Consider the following 20808-nt stretch of genomic DNA (forward strand, 5'->3'; position numbering starts at 1 on the left):
AGGAAAACAGTTAAAGCATTTAAAACATAAAGTCTTAAGTAAGACTTTCATTTTAACAACATTCCTTGTTTCCTTTGCCTTTAGCTATAGAGTTTTTAGAAGGAACTGTTGTTTGACAGTCTCTTATGCGGTAATAATGTTGGTAATAACTGTCCTTTTGGGGAAATGAAAAGATATTAGTTGAGCTGTTTGGGTTGCTGTTGCAAGTCCAATTCTGTTTCCTAGAAGACACACACAAGAGGGAAGAGAAAAGAACAGCGAAGATAGAAAAGATGCAGCTTTTGTGTCTGGTGTTGACTCCTATCTGCAACCACACTGCTGCGTGGGGAGGGGAAATGGCTGACTGTCTTAATAGCCACTGCGAGATCTGGCAAACTTGTACCAGCATCTTTAGGGCATTGCTTTTTGTCACCTCTTTCTGGTCACAGGGTAACAGCAATGTTACAAATAAGTCTTGCTTGGCTAAGCCAGATTCTTATTAAGCAGAAGGTAAAAGCAGAGGGACAGGAAAGAAGAAATATGGGGGGAGGGGAGGGTTTGAAGAAAGAAGACACACTGTGTGCGCACGTGCATGTGAGAGACAGGGAGAGTCTCACATCCCAGGTAGCATTCAGAATTTAGCTGGAGCTGGTGGAGGTGGCAATGTCATCTGAATCCTCCTCTCTGGCCCAAACTGGTCAGCATCTTTCTCAGGATCAGTATAAGAGATCCCCACAGTGTTACAATAGATTACGGGGAATCAAGAGACTGTGGCAACTATGATCATAAAGCCTGCTGCAGCAGTTTCTGGCAAACAGCTTCTTCCTCCTGAATTTCCCCAAAAAGTTTTCTCTTTTAAGGACTTCAAAAGGGCAGTGATGGGCAGAGTAGCCCATCCTCTCAATATTCTGATCATCAGTTAGCCCTAATTTTCAACACACCAATTTTCTTGTTTACCAGGCATGATCTTAACACAGTCCTTGAATTATATCAATAGCCTGAATTAGTACAAACAAAAAAGCCTATCTCCCTTTTCCACCTTTTCCCATCAATGTTTATTGTTATAGGTTATTGTGACATTTTGTGCCACTCACTTCTTACAGTTGCGCTCACAATGAAGGTAAATTTGGAGACCCAATTATTACAAACAGTGCTACTGTAATTTATTTTAAAAAGAAAAAACTGTTTGTTTCCCAGACTGTGATGACTAATCATAGCTTTTTATAAAAACTCAGGAGTCTTTAGAAGAAAAATAAACTTCAGCACATCACATCCACTGAACAAAGCTACAGTACTTAACAGCTTTAATGCTACTTTTAAAAAATAGCTTTTTAAAGTTTAACCCAAGGATAATCAATCAGAACTATTTCTTTCCTAATCAGCAGCATAATCTTTGTCTAGTATCAAGACGTTTGCATAACACTTGATTTTTATATTTTTCAACAAATACGTATTCACTACATATCCTAATTTTTTTATGAATAAAACTGTGAATATTAACATTCTGTAGCTTTAAACCCTTGACTATTTGATTCTGGAAATTAAACACACCTGCCATCTGCTTCTTTTGCCTTGGCATACTGCAGGTGTATCTTTGGAGATGATACACAAGGGAGAAGCTCACCAACCTTTGCCCTAGAAAACAAAGAGAATAAAGTAATCAAATAATAAATGTGATCTTTCTTTTTAATTTGTCTTCACCAAATAAAGTATATGCATATTTATAGAAATACTCGAGAGAAAAGAAAAAGGAACTTACAAAATGCATGTAGTATGAATACCAGCAACAACATGATCTTATTCTTTAGTAATAATTAAGACAAAAAAAAATTAGTATGTAAAAGTGATCTCATTTTCATTTACACGAACAAGGAAATTAATCATGATATTTTGCATTACAAATATGCTCTCTTCTGTTATATACAAGAGAAGCTTTGAAAGAGCTTCAAAGTTTTCAAAAATATGCACTTGCTACACGTCTAAAAACTATTAATTGGTTACTGTGCATTTTCAGGCCATTTTATGCTGTTGTGACAATGTAAAGGGGCCTTACAGAATTAGAATATCGTTTCTTCCTTGTTTTAATTTTGGATGTGATCATACGCCCCATTATTCAGAGGTATTTAGCTATTTAGAAATCAGTGGAAGTTACGTGCCTAAATACTTTAGCTGATCTGGTCCGTAGTTTCTATTTGTGAAAAGTGCCAGACAGACCACGCTGGACTCTGCCGTACTCTCATTTATTCACAGAAAAGGCATAAAACTGATGACAGCAATGCAAGCTTTCCCTGCACTACCCCAATGTGTCTCAATTCTGACCTGGAGGAACTAGCTCTTGAGGAGAGGGTACATCTGTCTTTCTACCAATTCAATTATTGTTCGCTCTGCAGAGATTGCTAAGAGGAGTCCAATTATGGTGGCAATTCTATTATGTAAACACCTGCTCCCTAGGAACTGGACAAGGGCCAAGTTCATTTTGAAAATGACATTGAACAGCCATATGATGCTAAAACAAAAAGGAGTCCTTGTGGCACCTTAGAGACTAACAAATTTATTTGGGCATAAGCTTTCGTGGGCTATAACCCACTTCATCAGATGCATGGAGTGAAAAATTTAATAGGCAGGTATAAAAATACATCACATGAAAAGATGGGAGTTGCCTTACCATGTGTTGGGTCTGTGCTAACGAGGCCAATTCAGTTAGGGTGGATGTGGCCCATTCCCAACAGTTGACAAGAAGGGGTGAGTATCAACAGAGGGAAAAGTATTTTTTGTAGGAACTCAGACACTCCCAGTCTTTATTCAGGTTTTTATTCAGAACTGGAATTAATTTGCAAACTTGACACTATCAAATTAGGTCTGAATGAAGACTGGGAGTGGCTGAGTCACTAGAAAAAATAATTTTCCCTCTGTTGACACTCACCCCTTCTTGTCAACTGTTGGGAATGGGCCACATCCACCCTGACTGAATTGGCCTCGTTCGCACCGACCCCCCACTTGGTAAGGCAACTCCCATCTTTTCATGTTTCTGTATATTTATACCTGCCTTCTGAATTTTTCACTCTATGCATCTGATGAAATGGGTTATAGCCCACAAAAGAGCTTATGCCCAAATAAATTTGTTAGTCTCTAAGATACCACAAGGACTCCTTGTTGTTTTTGCTGATACAGACCTGTGTTGAATTTGAACCAGCAGCCTAGAACTAAAAGGCTGTGTTGCACTCCCAGGTGTATCATCTTTTGTAAATCAAGAAGCTTTCATGAAATAAATATAATTAGGCAAGTAAAAGGATTCAAAGTGTGTAGTACACAAAGATTCTGAAAGCCCAGTTACAGAGTCAAGCTAAACATAACCAAGTAAAGAGAAGTTTGCTGATTAGCGTAGCTGTTGTTTGGGTTGGGTTTTTTTTAACAAAGTTTTGATTTACATCAACCCGTGTTTCTGAAGATTCAGAGTGTAAATCATACTTGACCTAGTCCCCAAGAAAAAGTCAGTAGACTGACTGTCATGTGAATTATGTGTCTGATTAATCAAAATGATCAGGGACTCCTATTCCTTTTCAAAGGGCACTACAATATAACCTGTTTTTCAAGGAACGTAAAACTGCACTAAAGCTGCACTTACCAGTTTTTACAGCGGATATATACTGACGCTGCCTTGTCATGATATTGCCCCTTTTCATATAGTTGGGCGGCTTCTGAAAATTGCTACAATAATGAAAATTATACAAATGTTTATTTATTTGTAACTGGGAATTCATCATGTTATTAATACTCTCTCTATTACTAGGGATACCTTCATACTCTCCAGAATGGCTCCACAGTCTCTCTTTAGCAGCCTGCTAGGATGTTTAATGGCTTGGTTAACCCCCCGACGAATGTCTCCCATTCGAATGGACATCTGAGCCACTCCAGCTAGGCAAGCTTCATCATGTTCCTGGTATTGGCGATCAAAAGTAAAGTGATAACTATATTTTCAGTACAAAAAGTATTGGTTTTACGGAAGCCATTGCAATTATTTCAACAACAGTGAAATGCATCAACCAGAAACGACCTGACCTCAGGTAAAGCTGTTCTTGTCTAGAAAATTTAAACCAGAGCCTTAAAAGGCAACAGTCAGTATTTATGATTAAATAATGGTGCCATTAATTGTGGAAAAGCCTATGTTTTCGTTGCTGGCTATATTTAGGTGACTTTCTTGTGAAGTTTCATCTAGTGTTTCACACTACATTCTATTTTTTGAAATAACTGACTAGGCCAGGTATACAGGACAAAGGTAAGTTTCAAAAAGAGACAAAGAAACAGAACAACACACCAAAACATATGTACAGAAAAAGACAGATGGGGAAATTACTTGCTTCTAATTGGACTTATCTCAAAGTACTAGCCCCAAATTCACACATTTGGTTTTAAAATATACATGAAAGCATTGCTATTTCGCTTGTTTTGAAAAATCTGACTATTCATTTTATTCTTCTTTACTGAACGATTGACTACACTAAAGGAGCAGAAATCTATATAAGTATCATATAAAAATATATTATTATTTTGGCACTGTCTCCTTTAATATTTACATAATTATTGTGAAATTGTTCAAATGGTAAAAATAATTTCCCAGTACTATAATCTTAATGCAGTACTGTTTTACATAAAGTAAGCCATTTTTCTCTGTGTATAAAATTACAGGAAAGACCAATATATCAATATTGTTCTTTGAAAAGGAAGAGAGTCAAATCATTTACAAAAAGAATCTCTAAGGTGCCACAAGTACTCCTTTTCTTTTTGCAAATACAGACTAACACGGCTGCTATTCTGAAACATATCGTTTACAGAAGAATACAAAATCCTGTATTTAAATAAACTGTCACAGAAGAATTCAGTGTACAATATATATTATAATTACTTGTATGCCACCATCATTGAAGAGTGTTACCTTATTGTCCCTTGTGATTCCCTTCTCATAGTGTGCCAAAGCATTCACATAATCACCCCTAAAAGAAAATAATAATATATGTGTAAAAATGTTTATTAATAGGAACAAGTTGCAGAGATATGAAGCCTGCATACATAGCTGACAAATAAATGGAATGGATCTCCTAATCAACTCTTATTAAAACACAGTTAATTCTGTGATCACATTTTTGGAGCGTTTAATGTAAGCTGCAATTCTTTTTTGAGGTGGCCGCTGCATATTCCCATTTTGTGTGATTTGCACCCCTAGTGCTGCTGCATTTCCTTTGGGAACCTTCTGGAAAGCAGCATGTGTTGGGGCTGCATGAGCACCTTTTCATGACTCCCAACATTCAGAGCTAAGGTTACCAAAGTGCCATATGGTCAAAAATGCCTCAGTTCCCTCCTTTCTGTAGCCACCTGCAGGAATCTTCTCTCAGTATACAGGGTGATTTGGGGGATTTTGATCCAAAACTCCCTTAATTTCTAGGCTTAAATTGTGTTATAGTTACTTAGTAAGTGTTATGTAGTTTGTGCCACAACATATTTAGTTTTCACTTTGACCCTATGGGCCTTGAACCTTTTAATTATGGCTCACCAGGACTCTATGGCTCAGACAAGAAGGGTGGAATTAAGCATGTGTGTCATGTCCCTTCATGTTTGGATATTAGGAAAATCTTTTTCACTAGGAGGGTGGTGAAGCACTGGAATGCGTTACCTAAGGAGGTGGTAGAATCTCCTTCCTTTGAGGTTTTTAAGGTCAGGCTTGACAAAGCCCTGGCTGGGATAATTTAGTTGGGGATTGGTACTGCTTTGAGCAGGGGGTTGGACTAGATGACCTCCTGAGGTCCCTTCCAACCCTGATATTCTATGATTCTATGTTCCAAGAAGAATAAGGAGTGAGTATGCACACCTGTCTCTTGGAGAAGCCTCTTTCCTAGATCACTTCTAGGCCTTTACACCTTGAGCTCAACAAGCAACGGAGGCTGATTTAAGAAAGAAGTATCCTATTTTGATACCACTAATGTTGACTGAATTATTTATTTAACGACTTAAACAAAATAGAAATAAGACATTTTTATTCCAAAATAAGAGGGTTCCCAGACTTGTTCCAAAACAACATAAGGTGTGAATTAAAATTGATTTAGTGATTTCAGTGCACATTTGCTTAGAAATAAGGCCTATGTCAGGGGTTTATGGCTGTCGTGCCAAAATCTTCTATGGTCCTAGGAAGTGAGCCTTCTAAAGCTCAAATGTCACTGGTGATGAGGCTGAATTTAACTTCTAAGGAGCTCCTTCATATGATCTCTTTGGTAGCGTAGAAACCTGGTACCGTGGGAAGCACTCTCTCAGCCACTGTTTTCCCATAAATCTCACTTATTTTACCAGACTAAGCCTGCTCAGTGGCTGCACACGGGTACATACTTGAAGCAGCCATGATCCCCTACCTTGATTTGGCAGCCAAAGGGAACAGGATATCAACCTGGTAGGGGCAGCTATATAGTTAGGTTTAAAAGACAAGGAGAGTAGGGTAGATTCCTTCTCTCTACCAGGGACTGCTGACCTGGAAGTCTGGCTCTCCTCTTTCACAAATATGCAGGAAATGGGATGACACAGGGTGACCTAGGAAGGAGAGGAATGGGCATTTAAGTACCAGGCTGTCTTCCACTCTCAACAGTGGAGATAAAAAGTGGCAGGTAGGAGAAAGCTACTCCAAGCTGACACTGGTCTGCAACTAAGCCTCTGGTTAACTGTCTATTTTGTTTGCGTTGGGAAGTTTACCAGTTGGCGTGGACTTCATTTTTTCTTTTATGGCCACTTAAATCAATCATGAGCAGCTACTTTTGTGAACCATGTCTCCAGAGTAGTTTTCTGTGGATACTCCCAATTTCCCTGGTACAGCAGCTACAGGACCTCTCAGGGATTCTGTATAACACTGTAATGAGCTGAAGTGACTCAAACAAATCAAGATCTTTGTGGAAATGCTTTCAGGACATCACTAGTATTTCTCTACTTAGTAGAAGTACGAGTTAAATATTACAATACTACATCTTTACAGGAAAACATACGTGAATTCAAGCTGCATAGCATACTCCTTTGATATGAACGGGATCTGGTCTGGGGCCAAACGCTTAGCCAGCTGTAATGCGCTGTCCCAGTGCTGCAAATCTCTTCTCATCTGTTAATAATAATAATAATTTCAAAAGAAATTATTTGAAGTCAGCTTTTTTTTTTTGGAGGGGGGGGCAATCTTCTGATGTAAGCATCAAATACTGAATTATTATATTATTTTCTAGTATTAAAAATACAATTACCAATGTTAGAATCTTGACTGGATTCAACAGAAAGTTTGAGACAGATGATAACAAGAAGGTGTTACTGTAATAAGAGGCGTAATACATACTTATCTTAAGCAGTTGACAGACCCATATCATTATGACTCAAAATGTTTAGAAATACTACAAAACTGAGCAGAATTATCACCATGTAAAATAATCAGGTAATAGTGTATATTAGGTTGGCAAGAAAAACAATTAACATCTGACAAAGTTTTAGGCAACTTAACTGGGTACCTCAAGTGCAGCAACAGGACAGGTGGATGCCAGATATAAATCCTGAGCCAGATTAAAGTCATTAGTAAACATGGCAAGATGTCCGGCTAAAAGGTTGTGGTCTTCTATTCCCTATAAAATAAAATAAAAATACTGAGTGCTACAACTGTCCAGATGATGACCCTATTACAAATTCTTGTCATCTATTACTAATTTTTAAAAGATTCTACAGATCCAACTACCAGGTCATGTCTGTGCATGTGTCACTCTTCACCCAGAAAAAATATGGCACACACTTTTACTGTATGATATGCACAGTGACATAATTTGTTAAAACCTCTCTCATTACACAAGAAATGGGACACTCCTCAACGTACATGTAAGGGCTGCCATCAAATAGGAAAGAGCAGATTCTACCCCCAATACACGGCAGTCAGCAAAATGTAAGGGCCCAATTTTAAAGCCCTCATTTGAACAGTTCCAATAAAGCTAATGGGACTCCTCACATAAGTAAGAGTTGCAGAAGTGGATACCCGTACAATACATACACAAATCAGAAATATTTTTTTAGGGTTTTGGCATTTCACAAAAACAGCTGAGGCATTCAAATTGACACAGTTTTTCAGTGGTTTTTAAATGAGAAAATGTTTGAATGCCCTTACCATTAAAACTGTCCAATATCATATTCCTCCTGGAGGCATTCTGCACCAAAAAATTAAAAATTCTGTGCCAAAAATTAAAAATTCTGCACACAATATTTTAAAATTCTGCAAAATTCTGCAAATTTTGTGTGTGAAAATAACACTACATCATTGCACTAATTTCAGTTATTTGGGGAATCTATTTCAAAATACCTGTCAGCACGTATGTCTGTAACAATACAAACACACAAAATTTTCCCCAGGAGTAGAGAGTTAAAGAAACACCTATGACAACCCAGATCCTGTGTCTCTGCCCCCTTCCCGCCCCAACTCAGAGCCCAGCCAGGGGGCCAGACACCCACAACCCCTCCCCTGCCAGAGTGAAGCCATGCCTGCCCCCACAGCCAATACACCTGAACCCTCTCTCCCCCAGAGCCCAGCTGCGGGGCCCCCATGGGCCAGATACCCGCACCGTCTCCCATTCAGAGCCCAGCCACAGGACCCCATTGCCCAGATACCCACACCCGCCCAGAGCCCAGCCGTGATTCCCAAAGGCCTGATACCCACCCCTTTCCCCCCCACAGAGCCAGGGATGCAGAGGGAGAAACAGCCTGATGATCAGTTCCAGGCTTGCATGGAGTTTTTTGTGTGCCACCCTCTCCTTGCCTCAGGGCATGCTGGGAACTGCGGCTGCCAGGAACCTTCTAGCTCCTGCCCCCTCCCCCCAGCAGTGTCTTATGTGTGAGCTGGGCTCTGCTGGGTCTAGCAGCACTGCAGCCCATTTCTGTAGGGGAAAGGAAATTCTGCATTGCGCAGTGGTGCAGAATTCTCCCAGGAGTAAATATCAGCAATTTGCAATAGAACAGTCTAACATTTCCTATTTTAATATGCATTTTTAAGATGCACTATTGCAAAGTATTGATCTTAGTTACAATGTAACAATTATGAACATTTCTCAATAAAAACTATAAAAAAATGCTTCATTCTGAATGTCTTGATTGTCTCTGTAAAATCTATACTGTATGAGTAGACACATTGTTGTAACTATAGTATATATATTTGAACAGTATAGAAACTGAATGGAAAGAAGAACAGAGAGAAAGGAATGAGGAAAATGAAATAACATAAAAATGCTCCAATTTTCTGCTTTGTTTTCTTCAAATATATATTACTATGTATACATATATTGTTTTATTAATTTTGGATAAAAAACCCACATTAATGCAACATATTAAGGTTACCTACTTGAACACAAAAAAACTAGAAATGCAAAAGTTTAGTTTCTAAAGGTAATACGAACTCCCACACATTACACACACTATAAATATTACTTGTACATTTAGAAATCTAGTAATCAAAATTACTATATACCATTTACATACAGAATGTGCAAAAGCAAAACATCAACAAAGCAGTGAAAAGTAGTAAACAGAACATATTATTGCCGGCACCCAGTGCCAAGAGGCAAAACAACAGCAGGGGTTTGTTACCCGGTGTGTTTCACTCAATCATCACAACCGGCTGGAGAAGTAGAAAAGTTTATTTGCAGCTGCAAACAAGGTACAGGGAGAATAGAATCTCAAATCCTGCACACCAGAGCAGGTCATTACACACACTTTTATATTCCTTGATGCTACTGCACTACACATCAGCCAATTAAAAAACTTTGCACAAATATTCTGCCTTCCTTATGTGCGTTACAACAATGTTTATTTCCTGCAACCTCTAACAAGCATTCCTAGCAACTTAAACAACCAGCACATCTGGCCTGGCCTTGTAACTATCTCCTATTATTTTTAACTTGGCGTCAGCAAACCTTACACTATAAGGCATTATCTACGGCTGCAACATTGTTTTAAAAGCAAAAGAACTTACTCAAACCAGCCAGGCCTGAATTCTATTAAGGGGGTTAAGAAGAAGCCCTTAGGCCTTCAGCAGGAAGACTTCCTCAACCCTTATGGCCTTCCATCCCCTCGACTTAACTAGTGGCCATGCCCTGGGATCTCCAACAATATGGAAATATTTTTTTGTGACTTCATATACAAAAAATGAAATGATGACACTAATGTTATATATGTTATATTAAGAAAACCAAACAGAAAAATTATAAAGTAAAGTTTTGAACTAAAGCCTTTATAAGGGCTCTGAACCGTGAGGTGGACAAATTAACAACAAATATGACAACCAGGAGCAATCTTCATGACAACACATACACAATCCAGTTGCCAAATTCTGATTTTAGTTACACCATTGTCAATCCAGAGAGACTCCACTTATTTCAGTAGTTACCCCAAATGAGATCAGAACATAGCCTTAAGATTGTGAAATATGAGGAGAAAGCAGAAGCAACTGCAAAATTTCTTGGTGGGCTCACAAAATCTTTAAAAGCTCCTGTAGCTCACCTTAAAAAAAAAAAAAGTAATAGAAATTTTAGTATTCAAACAGTGTTGGGAATTGTCTATGTTAGAGACAAAGGCCAAAAGAATTTGGTAATTTTTAACACTTCCAAAATGTGTAACTCACAGGTGCTTTGCAAGTAGTGCCATTTCAACCATATCAAAGTTTCAAAATCGGCATTGTCCTGTCTTCTGTTTATTTCTAGAAACATAATACCGTGTTCTCCTTTCTCAGGAACTGTCAGAACCCAGAGGGTGACCCATAGATCTTGTGTTATGAGGAGTAAATAACACATTTTTAAAAATTACACAAAAACATAAGAAATGCCACAGTGAGTCAGACCAATGATCCATCTATCCCAATAACCTGTCTTCTGACAGTGGCCAATGCCAAGGGCTTCAGAGGGAATGAACAGAACAGGTAATCATCACGTGATCCTTCCCCTATTGCCCATTCCCAGCTTCTGGCAAACAAAGGTTAGGGACACCATTCTGCCCATTCTGACTAATAACCATTGATGGACCTATGGTCCATGAACTTGCCTAGTTCTTTTTTGAACCCTGTTATAGTCTTGGCCTTCACAACATCCTCTGGCAAAGAGTTCTACAGGTTGACTGTGTGTTGTGTGAAGAAATACTTCTTTTTGTTTGTTTTAAGCCTGCTGCCTATTAATTTCATTTGGTGACCCCCTAGTTCTTGTGTTATGAGAAGGAGTAGATAACACTTCCTTATTTATTTTTTCCACACCAGTCATGATTTTATAGACCTCAATCATATCCCCGCCCTTAGTCGTCTCTTTTCTAAACAGAAAAGTCCCAGTCTTATTAATCTTTTCTCATATGGAAGCTGTTCCATCCCCCTAATCATTTTTGTTGCCCTTTTCTGAACTTTATCCAATTCCAATATATCTTTTTTGAGATGGGGTGACCAGATCTGCACACGCTATTCAAGATGTGGGTGTACCATAGATTTATATAGAGTCAATATGATATTTTCTATCTTCTTATCTAATCCTTTCCTAATGATTCCTAACAGTCTGTTATCTTTTTTGACTTCTGCTGCACATTGAACAGATGTTTTCAGAAAACGATCCACAATGACACCAAGATCTCTTTCGTGAGTGGTAACCGATAATTTAGACCCCATCATTTTATGTGTGTAGTTGGGAGGGATTATGTTTTCTAATGTGCATTACTCTGTGTTTATCAACATTGAATTTCATCTGTCATTTTGTTGCCAAGTCCCCAGTTTTGCGAGATCCTTTTGTAACTCTTTGCAGTCTGCTTTGGACTTAACTACCTTGAATAGTTTTGTATCATCTGCAAATTTTGCCACCTCATTGTTTTACGCCCTTTTCCAGATCATTTATGAATATGTTGAATCGTACGGGTTCCAGTACAGACCCCTGCGGGGGACACCACTATTTACCTCTCTCCAGTATGAAAACTGACCATTTATTCCTATCCTTTGTTTTCCATCTTTTAACCAGGTACTGATCCATGAGAGCATCTTCCCTCTTATCTCATGACAGCTTACTTTGCTTAAGAGCTTTTGGTGAGGGACCTTGTCAAAGGCTTTCTGAAAAATCTAAGTACACTATATCCCCTGGATCACCTTTGTCCACATGCTTGTTGACCCCCTCAAAAGAATTCTAGTACACTGGTGAGGCATGATTTCTCTTTACAAAAACCATGTTGACTCTTCCCCAACAAATTGAGTTAGGCTTATCAGGCTGTAATTGCCAGGATCACCCCTGGAGCCTTTTAAAAAAATTGGCGTCACATTAGCTATCCTCCAGTCATCTGGTACACAAGCTGATTTAAATGAGAGGTTACATACCACAGTATACATACATGTAGTACTACAGTGCTAAATGCAAATCAACTAATTAAGGAGGGATTCCAGTAAGCATCTAACACATTCTGGAATATGCAAGCTGCCTAGAGATGGCTCTGGTTTCTCCTCAATACATACTCTTCCTCTCCCGCTAAAATACTGACACCACTAAAATAATTCTTCTTCAATATAAACACACAACACCAGAATTCCAGCAATCTTAAAAGTGCATTTTAATCTTAATCTTTCATATTTTTACAAAAATGTTTGGTAATTATTTTAAAATGTTACCTTTATTTGCTCTAGTGACATCACCATCCCAACATTTCCAATTGTCCGATAAACACGTACCGCAAACTCCAATTCCATGTGATGTAGGCAAGCTCTGGCCAGCTCATTCCAACCAGATTCATCATTCAGAAGTTTGCATACCTCCCATGCTTCAGAAAACCTATGCACGGTGAAAAACAAAACTAAAACGAACAGTTGCATTCAATGTGTATTTTATTAGAACATTTTCTTTTAAACCTCAAAAACTAGTTAACCTCAAAGCAGAGGGAAACTGGGGACTGACTAATTTCTAGGTTTGAGGGAAATTGCTAGGAGCCCTGTGACAGGAAAAAACAGGGCCACATGAAAACACCAGCCTCCAGCGTATACAAAATTGCCCTACCTTTCTCCTTCAGAAAAATACTTTATTTCTCTAGCTTACTTCTCACTTTGCACTACACCCTCCCATTGTACTGTTTTTTGCTCCTTTAGAATGGAGGGAGTGGGTGGCATGCATTTTCAGCCAGTATTGAGGCAGAAGCTACCATGCAGCCCAGAATAGGTCTTGAATAAATTACTGTAGCTCTTACTTTACAGTAAGAAAAAGCATCATTGTGTCATTTGTTACTTGGCTACCCAGACAGACTAAGCACTTATACGGAATGATGGTTCAATATAACTTTATCAATATTCAGCAAGAGATTTTTAGAACACCAGTGTATGCTGTACTGTGTGCTTCAATCACAGAAGGAAATGATTAACCCATATAATTAAAAAGCAGACCTACCTTTTCAGCATTAAAGTCTGAGTAAGTATTTGTTTCAGCTCATTAAACCCGGTGTCTTTCAAAATGCCAAGGAAACTATGAGTACTAAGATAGATATTGTTTGTTTTCCCACTCTGAGTCTGACAGGTTAATTCTCCATTATACAAAAGCAATGGTTTGTGGGAAAAGGGAACTTTTGTGCCACCTGCCAAAATAACCTTGGACCCTGTATTAGGAGATCAGAAAAAAAAAAGTTATTTAAAATGCTCCTTCATTATGACATGTTTAGCAACCAGTTGCAGTTGCGAACAGTTAAAAAACGTAAGAGTGAAGGAATCTTATTTTGAAAATCCCAACAGCTTTGTTCTTTTACCCTTTGGCATAGCAGCAGCACTACACCTGGACCAATCAGACTAATTCAAGGTCTCCTGTTTGGCATTCATCATTTACTGTATGTACCAAATGTAAAAGTATATACCAAAAAAGAATTTGAAGAGCAACTAGCAAAAGACACAAAAAGAGCAATTTTTTTTTTAAGTACATCAGAAACAGGAAGCCTGCCAAACAATCAGTGGATGACAGAGGTGCCAAAGGAGCACTCAAGAAAGACAAAAAGCAAAATGACAAGTCTTCACTGCAGAGGATGTGAGGGAGATTCCCACACCTGAGGAGGAACTGTCCCAGACTGAAATGTCAATAGAGGAGGTTTTGGAACAAACTGATAAATTAAACAGTAATAAGTCACTAGGATCAGCCAGTATTCACCCAAAAGTTATGAAGGAACTCAAAAATATGAAATTGCAGAACTACTAACTATGGTATGTAACGTACCGTTTAAATCAGCCTCTGTAACAGATGACTGGAGGATAGCTAACGCAATGCCAATTTTTAAAAAAGGCTCCTAGCAATTACAGGCTGGTAAGCCTAACTTCAGTACCAGGCAAATTGGTTGAAACTATAGTAAAGAACAGAATTATCAGATACATAGATTAACACAATATTTTGCAGAAGAGTCATCATAGCTTTTGTAAAGGAAAACCATGCCTCACCAATCTATTAGAATTCTTTGAGGGTGTCAACAAGCGTGCTGATAAGGGTGCTCCAGTAGATATAGTATACTTGGACTTTCAGAAAGCCTTTATCTAGGTCCCAAACCTTAAGCTCTTAAGCTCCTAAAGGCTCTTAAGCAAAATAATCGGTCATGGGATAAGAGGTAAGGTCCTCTCATGAATCAGTAACTGGTTAGATACAGAAAACAAAATGTACGAATGGTCTATTTTCACAGTGGAGTGGGGTAAATAGTGGGGTACCTGAAAGAACTGTATGGGGACCTGTGCTGTTCAACATATTCATAAATGATCTGGAAAAGTGGGTAAACAGTGATGTGGCACAATTTGCAGACAATACAAAATTTCTCAACATAGTTAAGTCCAAAGCTGATTGTGAAGAGTTAAAAAGCGATCTCATCAATCCGGGTGACTGGAAAATGGCATATGAAATTCAATGTTGATAAGTGCGAAGTAGTGCACATTGGAAAACACTCAATTCTACACACAAAATGATGGGGTCTAAATTAGCTGTTACCAGTCAAGAAAGAGGTCTTGGTGTCATAGTGGATAGTTCTCTGAAAATGTCCGCTCAATGGCGCAGTGGCAGTCAAAAAAGCTAACCGAATGTTAGGAACCATTAGGAAAGGGATAGATAGTAAGACAGAAGAGAGGAGGTACCTGTAAGCAGAGGCTCTTTGAGATATGTGTAAACCCTCAGTGGAATACAAATAGGGATCATATGCACACCATGGGTCTGAAGTGGAGAATTAGAAAGTAGCGTCCATCGGTCTGCACATCCACCCTGACTTGCCTCATGGTTTCATCTGAAGAGATAAAAGGCGGGGCAGGCTGACTGCAACTCCAGTTCCTTCTCCACTGCAAATCCAGCAGATCTGCAGCAGAGGGGAAGGAGGGCAGGAAGCGGAATACAGATATGGGCCACGCATTTCGAAGAACCTCCAGTTATAGGTCAGCAAACTCCTCCTCTCCTTCTTCGAGAGATGGGCCCTATTGTATTCCATTGAGGGTGATTAACAAGTGGTACCTAAGTTGAAGGAGGATGCGAAGAAGCAGATGAAAGAGATAAGTGGAGGACAGCCATGCCTGGAGGAGGCATCCGTTACTGAGACATTCACCAAGACGTAATGTGCAGTAAAGATGTGTACCGAATTCCATGTGGCTGCTCTACATATATCCCAAAGCAGTACATTGTGGAGGCAGGCCATGGTTGAAACCTGGGCTCTCACAGAATGGCCTACACCCCTGAGGATAGTGGGAGGCCAGATAATTGATATAGTGTAATGCACCCCAAAATCCACTTGGAGATTAGCTGTGTAGAGATTGCCTGCCTCTTAACAGTTTCAGCTATTGCAACAATCAATCTGGGGGTTTTCCTGATTGGTCATGGCCTCTGTAGGTAGAAGGCCAAGGCCCCACGGACATGGAGGTAGTGGAGTTGCAGTTTCTCTTCAGAGTCGTGTGGTTTCAGGAAGAAAGCAGGTAAGTGAATGGATTGATTTTCGTGAAACTGGGAAATGACCATTGGCAAAAATTTGGAATGCAGGTGTAAGGAGACTTTATCTTTATAGAAAATCATGAAAGGAGGGTTTGCCATCATGGCCCCAAGTTCACTGACCCTTCTTGCTGAAGTGACAGCAATGAGGAAGGCAATCTTCATGGAGAGGGACATAGAACATGATGCCAGCAGTTGAAAGGGCGGTTGAGGTCCCACTGGGGAGTGATGGGTTGTACAGGTGGGAAGGTTCTGATGAGGCCTTTCCAAAACCTAGCAGTCAATGGTGAGTAAAGATAGAATGTTCCTCCACATGGGGCTGAAAGATGCTAATTGCTGCTAGGTGGACCTTAAGAGAGCGGAGGCCAAGCCCTGATGCCTTCAAGGACAGTAGGTAGTCCCGGAGGTGGGGAATCCCCACTCCTTCTGGGGAAAGTCCCTTGTACTCTGCCCCGGAGGAGAAGCATTTCCGCTTGGCTCGGTAACAACTCCTAGGGGATTCCTTCCTGCTGCTGGAGAGGATGTTTTGCATTTCTTATGAACACACCCCTTCCAGAGAATATGCCCATCCAATACCCTGCTCTGAGGTGAAATGCATGTGGATTGGTATGGTTGATGTCGCTGTTGTGCTGCGTCAGGAGATCGGGGAAAGCAGGGATGGGAATTGGGGGACAGGTAGACATACAAAGGAGGTTGGGAAACCAAAACTGTCTGGGCCAGGAGGGGATGATCAGGATGACTGTTGCTCTGTCTTGTCTGATCTTGTGTAGTACTCATGGTAGGAGTTAGAGAGGAGGGAAGACGTAATTGAGTTGGTCTGACCAGGAGAGGATGAGAGCATTGCTCTGAAGTGGTGCCTCGAACCTCCTCTGGAGCAATATGTGCTGCATTTTCTATTCACTGGGGATGCGAAAAGGTCTCTGGTCAGAGTTCCCCACTTGTTGAAAATGTCCTATACCATGGTGTCATGAAGTTTCCAATCGTGGTCAATCATGAACTGTGTACTGAGCAAGTCTGCAATCATGTTGTGTGCCCCTGGGAGATAGGCTGCAGATAAGATGATCTGGTGGGTGATGCACCAGTTCCAAAGGGTGACTGCTTCGGAGCACAGAGTCATCAACCTCGTGTCCCTGTTTGTTGCAAAGAGTCGTAGTGTTGTCCAACATTATGAGAATCTGATGGGAATGGATGAGCAGGAGAAAGGCCTGACATGCCATCCTTACAGCTCAGAGCTCCAGAATGTTGGTGTGCATTCTGGACACCCAAAGAGTCCATGTTTCCTGTGTCATGTATTCACCCATGTGCGCTCCCCAGCCTAGGAGGGATATGTTAGTGATAACTGTCTTGTGTGGGGAGCGAGGGTGGGAAGGGAACCCCTACGTGTTCCCTCTACCAGTGGAGGGACGAGATTACCACGCGTTTGTGTGGGGGGGGAGGCCTGTGAGCACGAGGTCCACAGCATGATGGTTGGGTGAGTAAACCAACTGCAGCCACATCCGGAGGCAGTGAAGATGGAGATTTATATGCATGAGGCCATGTGTCCCAGGAAGGATAGGAAAGTCCTGGCTATGACTGAAGGACTGTTGACTACACGAGTTATGAGTTCTTTCAGGGTCTGGAACCTGTCCCATGGTAGGTAGGTTTATGCAGAGACTGAGTTGATAGTGGCCCCTATAAAGTCTAGGTATTACATGAGATTTAAGGTTGATTTTTGGCATTGATATTGACCAAGGGAGAACAAAGAGGGATAAGCAACATGGATGTTAAAACCTGGGCTTCATGTCTGGACCGTTTTGCTGAGCCAGTCATTGAGATATGGGAATACGAGGATCCCATAACTCCTGATTTGGGTTGCTACAATGGAGAAAACCTTGGTGAAAACTCTAGGAGCTGAGGTAAATCCACACAGTTTATTAATACATTTAGCACAGTCACAAACACCCCAACTCAGTAAGGTAGATAGAGATACTACAGAATGTACATTTGCACATCCATAAGGAGTATCAAAAGAAAGAAAAAACAAAAACTGTACTTACCAGAAAGTATTGAAAGCTCAGTCTTCCCCCTCCCCACGCTCCATATGTCCTAGAGACTGTAGCCCATATCCTGTACTCTGCCAGGCTAACAGTCTCTGGACCTTTAATATGTGATTTCTAAGCCAATAGGAAATGAAAAGTCACTGAGGCTTTGACCAGCAGCTAACATGTTTCTATAAAAATCTGGGGGGAGCATGGGCTGTTATAGCAGCGACAAGGAAGAGATGAGAGAAAACATGGGTGGAAATCAAATCAGTGTCTTGCATGTCTGTACACTAAAGTAAGTAGTATGAGGTATAAGCAGGAAGAACTTGAAATGCTAGTTAATAAACACAACTATGACATAGTTAGCACCACAGAGACCTGATGGGATAATACGCATGACTGGAATATTGGTACAGAAGGGTACAGCTTGCTCAGAAAGAACAGGCAGGGAAAAAAGGGAGGTCGTGTTGCCTTATATATTAAAAATGTATACACTTGGACTGAGGTTGAGCTGGAAATAGGAGACAGACTTGTTGAAAGTCTCTGGATAAGGACAAAAGGGGTAAAAAACAAGGGCGATGTCATGTAGGAGTTTACTACAGACCATGTTATCAAGAAGATGACGTGGATGAGGCTTTTTTTAAACAACTAACAAAATCATCCAAAGCACAGGAAGTGCTGGTATTGGGGGACTTTAATGACCCAGACATTTGTTGGGAAAAATAATATGGCAGGGCATAGATTATCCAACAAGTTCTTGGAATGTACTGGAGGCAATTTTTTATTTCAGAAGGTGGAGAAAACTACTAGGGGAGAGGTTGTTCTAGATTTGATTTTGACAAATAGGGAGGAACTGGTTGAGAATTTGAAAGTGGAAGGCTGCTTAGGTGAAAGCGATCATGAAATGGTAGAGTTCATGATTCTAAGGAATGGTAGGAGGGAAAACAGCACAATAAAGATAATGGATTTCAAGAAGGACGACTTTAGCAAACTCAGGGAGTGGCAGGTAAGAGCCCATGGGAAGCAAGTCTAAGGGGGAAAACAGTTCAACAGAGTTGTTATTTTTTAAAGAGACATTACGGGCACAAGCTCAATCTATCCCATTGCGTAGGAAAGACCGGAAGTATGGCAAGAGACAACCCTCTCTTAACCAGGAAATCTTCAATGATCTAAAACTGAAAAAAAGCCTACAAAAAGTGGAAACTAGGTCAAATTACAAAGCATGAATATAAACAAATAAACAGGGACAAAATTAGAAAGGCCAAGGCAAAAAATGAGATTAAACTAGCTAGAGACATAAACGGTAACAAAAAACATTATACAGATATATTAGAAGCAAGAGAAAGAACAAGATCAAGGGTAGGCCCATTACTCAGTGAGGGAGGAAAAACTACAACAGAAAATGTGGAAATGGCAGAAGTGCTAAATTACATTTGTGTTTCAGTTTTCACCAAAGAAATTTAGTAGCAACTGGACATCTAACATAGTGAATGCCAGTGTAAATGAAGTAGGATCAGAGGTTAAAATAGGGAAAGAAAAAGGTAAAAATTAGTTAGACAAGTTTGATGTCTTCAGGTCACCAGGGCCTGATGAAATATATTCTAGAATACTCAAGGAGCTGATCGAGCAGATATCTGAGCCATTAGCAATTATTTTCGAAAAGTCATGAAAGATGGGAGAGATTTCAGAGGACTGGAAAAAGGGCAAATATAGTGCCAATCTATAAACAGAGAAATAACGACAACCTGGGGAATTACAGACCAGTCATCTTAACTTCAGTACCTGGAAAGACAATGGAGCAAATAACTGAGCAATCAATTTGGAAACACCTAGAAGATAATAAGGTGATAAGTAACCATCAGCATGAATTTGTCAAGAACAAATTGTGTCAAACCAACCTAACAGATGTCTTTGACAGGGTAACAAGCCTTGAGGATACGGGGGAAGTGGTAGATGTGATATTTCTTCACTTTAGTGAGGCTTTTGATACGGTCTCACATGACCTTCTCTTAAACAAACTAGGGAAATACTACCTCAATGGAGTTACTATAAGGTGGGTGCATAACTGTTTGGAAAACCGTTCCCAGACAGTAATCAGTGGTTCAGTGTCAAGCTGGAAGGGCATAACGAGTGCGGTCCTGTGGGGATCAGTTCTGGGTCTGGTTCTGTTCAGTATTTTCATCAATGATTTAGATAATGGCATAGAGAGTACACTTATAAAATTTGCAGATGATACCAAGCTGGGAGAGTTTGCAAGTGCTTTGGAGGATAGGATTAAAATTCAAAATGATCTGGACAAACTGGAAAAATGGTCTGAAGTAAATAAGATGAAAATCAATAAAGACAAATGCAAAGTACTCCACTTAGAAAGGAACAATCAGTTGCGCGAACATAAAATGAGAAATGACTGCCTAGGAAGAAGTATTGCAGAAAGTAATCTGGGGGTCATAGTGGATCACAAGCTAAATATTCGTCAACAACATCACACTGTTGCAAAAAAAGTAAACATCATTCCAGGGTGTATTAGCAGGAGTGTGGTAAGACAGACAAAAAGTAATTCTTCTGCTCTACTCAGCACTGATTAGATCTCAACTAGAGTACTGTGTCCAGTTCTGGGCACCACATTTCAGGACAGATGTGGACAAATTGGTGAAAGTCCACAGAAGAGCAACAAAAATGATTAAAGGTCTAGAAAACATGACATATGAGGGAAGATTGAAAAAATTGGGTTGTTTGGTCTGTAGAAGGGAAGACTGAGAAGGGACATGATAACAGTTGGCCTCCAGGAGCTATCCCACAGTGCTCCATTGTGACCGCTCTGGACAGCGCTCTCA

At 40.0% G+C, this 20808-nt stretch overlaps 1 protein-coding gene across 4 annotated transcripts in view; it reads right to left on the reverse strand.

The window, feature by feature from the left end:
* WDR19 (WD repeat domain 19) overlaps nt 1-20808 on the reverse strand; it is a 126029-nt gene that overhangs the window by 48621 nt on the left and 56600 nt on the right. For all 4 annotated transcript variants that reach the window (XR_012158692.2, XM_073342265.2, XM_073342266.2 and 1 more), the window contains exons 17-24: nt 13413-13617; nt 12647-12806; nt 7503-7613; nt 6999-7108; nt 4913-4970; nt 3776-3916; nt 3605-3687; nt 1531-1614 (exon numbers count right to left, since the gene is read on the reverse strand). Coding sequence is in view for 3 of the 4 variants with exons in the window: in XM_073342265.2 (XP_073198366.2) it covers nt 1531-1614; nt 3605-3687; nt 3776-3916; nt 4913-4970; nt 6999-7108; nt 7503-7613; nt 12647-12806; nt 13413-13617 (952 nt within the window). In the remaining variant the exon portion in view is untranslated. The remainder of the gene's footprint in view (nt 1-1530; nt 1615-3604; nt 3688-3775; nt 3917-4912; nt 4971-6998; nt 7109-7502; nt 7614-12646; nt 12807-13412; nt 13618-20808) is intronic.

Source organism: Lepidochelys kempii, chromosome 4 (assembly GCF_965140285.1).
Source record: "Lepidochelys kempii isolate rLepKem1 chromosome 4, rLepKem1.hap1, whole genome shotgun sequence".
NCBI classification, from domain to species: domain Eukaryota; kingdom Metazoa; phylum Chordata; order Testudines; family Cheloniidae; genus Lepidochelys; species Lepidochelys kempii.